This window comes from Vanellus vanellus (genome assembly GCF_965231255.1).
Source record: "Vanellus vanellus genome assembly, contig: HAP1_SCAFFOLD_53, whole genome shotgun sequence".
Taxonomy (NCBI): Eukaryota; Metazoa; Chordata; class Aves; order Charadriiformes; family Charadriidae; genus Vanellus; species Vanellus vanellus.
This window is the reverse complement of record NW_028128477.1, coordinates 1193949-1198498: the sequence shown is the minus strand read 5'-3', so window position 1 is coordinate 1198498 and position 4550 is coordinate 1193949. Positions and strand designations below refer to the sequence as shown.

Sequence of the window (4550 nt, the reverse complement as noted above, 5' to 3'; positions counted from 1 at the left end):
CAGAGGGCTCATTAACATGCAAAATGCCATAACGAGCAATGGCTCTGGGCATAATTTTCTTATTATACAATTCTGCTGTGGTTAATTAGAGAGATTTCAGAAGTGAAAAGGTTTCAATAGTAAATAATGAGAAGAAAGGATTTATTTTTCTTACTTTTTTTTTATTTGTCTGCTTAATTTCTCTGTCTATTGATATCAGCAATTTCAAATGACACTGAAACTGGACCTCTCCAAACAGAGTCTGACTGAGTAGGGCAGTCAAGACCCTGTATGTCAGACACTCTGTGGGCAGCCTTTGTCCTCACCTCCAACCCCGCCTTTCTCTCATCAGCCACCTGGGACTTACACCACCTTTCCTCAAATCTCAGCTTTCTCTGCTACACTCTGGAGTTGCAGGTTTCAGCCCTTTGGCACCAGTTTCCACCTGTTTCACTTGGGGAATGAACTGCACCCAGACACAGAATTTTCTTTGCAACCCAAAAACAAGCCCAAAGGAAGGCATGGTTGAATAGAAAAATACAATATACAAAATGCAAAATACACTCCTCTGCTGTACATTAAGTCCACCTTACCTCCGCTGAAGTCCACTCTCCACAGTGGATAGCCTTAGACCAAAGGAAAACACATTTTTGTGCCAAACTGGGATCCCACGAACACCAAAGCACTCCCTGCCCTGGACTCGGTTCACATGGGCTCACAGCGAGTCACACGCTAAGGTCACGAGCTCCCTCCATTCACAGAGGGAAGCAAAGAGACAAAGTGAACGGCATGCTCTTTTGAAGGGGTCTGGGTTACGGGAACATCTCCAAGCAGACTCTGCAACATCCGCACCCACTCCTTGCCCATCCTCCTCCAGCGATGGACAGCTTGGGTGCAATTGTCCAGGCTTCCTTTTCTCCCGGAGGGAGAGAAATCAGTTGTCTCAGCTGAGATGCTTTGGCCTACCTTGACTGTCCACCAGCTCCAGCTCCACAACTACCACTTGTAAAAAGTCCCTCTCCAGCTTTCCTTTAGGCCCCCTTCAGCTACTCGGTCTGCTATAAGGTCTCCCGGAGTCTTCTCTTCTCCAGGCTCAACAACCCCAACTCTCTCAGCCTGTCCTCACAGCAGAGGTGCTCCACCCCTCTGATCACCTTTGTGGCCTCCTCTTTTCCCACTCCAACAGATCCATGTCCTCCTTATGCTGGGGCCCAGCAGCTGGATGAAGCACTGCGGGGTCTCCCCAGAGTGAGTAGAGGGGCAGAACCACCTCCCTCGCCCTGCTCGCCATGCTACTGGTGATGCAGCCCAGGATGCGGTTGACATTTTTGGGCTGCCAGCACACATTGCAAGCTCATCTTGAATTTCTCATCCACCAGCACCTCCAAGTCCTTTTTCTCAGGGCTGCTCTCAAGCCATTCTTCACCCAGCCTGGATTTGTTCACAGGATTGCCCTGACCCACATGCAGGACCTTGCCCTTGGCATAATAGAACTTCACGAGGTTTGCACAGGCCCACCTCTCAAGCCTGTCCGGGTCCCTCTGGATGGCATTCCTCCCCTCCAGAATGTCGACCGCTCCACACAGCTTGGTGCCATTGGCAAACTTGCTGAGGGTGCACTCCATCCCAACATCCATGTCACCAACAATGATGTTAAACAGCACCAGACCCAATACGGACCTCTGAGGAACGCCACTCGTCACTGCCCACCATTTGGACAGGGAGACCTTGACCACAACTCTAATTTTCTTTCCAGTGGCTGCTGTGTTTCAGATTTGGTAGGAAAAGAATGTCAGTAATGCATATTGTTTTAGTTGTTGCTAGGTGTTGTTCATATTTTTCAAGGACTTTTTTTTCAGCTTTCTGTAGAAGCTCAAAGGGGCCGAGAGAGAATGATGGAATGGGCAATGAAATATTCCATTCCACAGAAGTCATGCTCAGTATTTGGATGGGTTTAACCAGGGGGCGGGTACGTGCAAACGCTGCTCGGGAAGGCACCAATTCACTGAGTGGTGACAGTGACTTGTATTGTCATTAGTAGCAGTAGTAATATTGTTGTTGCTGTTGTTGTTGTTTTCCTTTTCTGTTATTGTTCTATTAAGCTCTCTTTACCTCAACGCATGACTTTGGGTGTTTTTTTTTTTTGTTTGCTTATTTGTTTTATTTCCCTTTCCACTCTTTTTCACCCTCTTCTCCCTTTCCTCCTGGGGGAAGGGGGAGAACTGCACCGGTGGGTGCATGGTCCTAGCTGCTGGCTGGGGTTAAACCACGACACCTGTGCTGAGGGCTCCAGAGCTGGAGGCAGCACTCCATGTGGGGTCCCATGAGAGCAGAATAGAGGGGCAGAACCACCTCCCTTTCCCTGCTGGCCATGCTTCTTTTGATGGAACCGAAGACACGGCTGGATTTCTGGGCTGTGAGTGCACATTGTCAGCTCATGTCCAGCTTTTCATTGCCCCATACCCCCGGGTCCTCCTCAGCGGGGCTGCTCTCAATCCCTTCATCCCCCCGACCTATACTGATATGGGAGGTTGCCCCAACCCATGTGCAGGACCCCGCACTTGGCCTTGTTGAACTTCATGAGGTTCAAATGGGCCCATTTCTCCATCTTGTCCAGGTCCCTCTGGATGCCATCCCATCCCTCAGGCAAGTCAACAGCACCACTCAACTTGGTGTCTCCATCTTGGGTGATTTCTCACTTTGTGGGGCTCCATTCCGTGCCTACCCCAGGCAAATGCTGCTTGTGGAGAGCCCAGGGGATCTCCAGGAAACTCCATTTCCCCCTTGAGAATAAAGTTGTCTGTCACGGCTTGTATGTGACAACCTTGGCTATGTCACTCAGTGACCAGCCATTGCTTCCACTGTCACTACATGCTGACGAGTGAGTCCTAAATCCAATCCTCGAGCTCTAAAAGAACCCAAAAGCAACAGTCCTTTTGGGGATGCCATTGCTCAAGCCTTCTCCTGAGACCAGCTTTAGAAGTAAGGACCAGTGTTTCTGCATAGCACAAAGTAGATCCCATTTTGTTATAGGGATGCTGTGAGAGTTTCAGTCCTGACCTGGTGTTAGACACTGCTATAGAGGCACCAGTGGAGAGATAGTGGGTTAATGCCTCTTTTGAAGTGGAAGGCATCGAAACCTTTCTGCAGGAAAAATCTAAAAAAAAAAGTAAGAATGAAAGTAAGAATGAAGAGAAGAAAGAGAGCTCAGGACTGGCGTAGAACATCCTATGAGTCATCTGTGGAGAGAGATGGTAATTTTACTGCTGCTTAGAAGGTGACCATGAAATCAGTTTCTGAATGGAATCTTTGAGCTCCTGGTTCCTCATGCTGTAGAGGAGGGGGTTCACTGCTGGAGTCACCACCGAGTACAGAAATGACACAACCAGGTCCAGAGATGGGGAGGAGATGTTGGGGGGCTTCAGGTGGGCAAACACTCCAGTGATGATAAAGAGGGAGACCACAGCCAGGTGAGGGACACACGTGGAAAAGGCTTTGTGCCGTCCTTGCTCTGAGGGGATCCTCAGCACCGCCCTCAGGATCTGCACATAGGACACCACAATGAAAACAAAACACCCCAATGCTAACCAGGCACTGACCACAAGAAGCCCAACTTCCCTGAGGTAGGAGTGTGAGCAGGAGAGCTTGAGGATGTGGGGGACTTCACAGAAGAACTGGTAGAGGGCATTGCCCTGGCAGAGGGGCAGTGAAAATGTATTGGCCGTGTGCAGGAGAGAATTGAGGAACCCACTGACCCAGGCAGCTGCTGCCATGTGGACACAAGCTCTGCTGCCCAGGAGGGTCCCGTAGTGCAGGGGATGGCAGATGGCAATGTAGCGGTCATAGGCCATGACAGTGAGAAGAGAAAACTCCGCTCCGAGCAAGAAGAAAAGCAGAAATACCTGTGCAGCACATCCCAAAAAGGAGATGTCCCTTGTGTCCCAGAGGGAATTGACCATGGCTTTGGGGAGAGTGGTGGAGATGGAGCCCAGGTCGAGGAGGGAGAGGTTGAGGAGGAAGAAGTACATGGGGGTGTGGAGGCGGTGGTCGCAGGTGATGGCGGTGATGATGAGGCCGTTTCCCAGGAGGGCAGCCAGGTAGATGCCCAGGAAGAGCCAGAAGGTTAAGAGCTGCAGCTCCCATGTGTCTGCAAATGCCAGGAGGAGGAAGTGGGTGATGGAGCTGCCATTGGGCATTTTCTTCTTCTGGGCACAGGGACCTTTTCAAAATGTAAAGACAGTGACAAGTTAGGGTAGAATTCATAGAATCATAGAATGGTTTAGGTTGGAAGGGACCTTGAAGATCACTGAGTTGCAACCCCCTTGCCATGGGCAGGGACACCTCCAACCACACCAGGTTGCTCAAAGCTCCATCCAGCCTGGCCTTGAACACCTCCAGGGTTGGAGCTTCCGCAACTTCTTTGGGACACCTGCTCCAGTGCCTTAACACCATAAAAGTGAAAAATTTCTTCCTAATATAAATCTACCTTCTTCCAGTTGAAAGCCATTCCCCCTCAGCCTGTCACTACATGCCCCTGTAAAATGTCCTTCCCCAGCTCTCCTGTAGCCCCT

The 4550-nt window shown here is 50.2% G+C and overlaps 1 protein-coding gene across 1 annotated transcript; it reads right to left on the bottom strand.

Moving 5' to 3' along the window:
• Nucleotides 1-3239: 3239 nt before the first annotated feature.
• On the bottom strand, nt 3240-4175 carry LOC309684371 (olfactory receptor 14C36-like; the record flags this gene model as incomplete). Its single annotated transcript, XM_082500295.1, has 1 exon — nt 3240-4175. One exon carries the CDS (start codon nt 4173-4175, stop codon nt 3240-3242), a length of 936 nt encoding a protein of 311 aa, XP_082356421.1.
• Between the last annotated feature and the right edge of the window lie 375 nt (nt 4176-4550).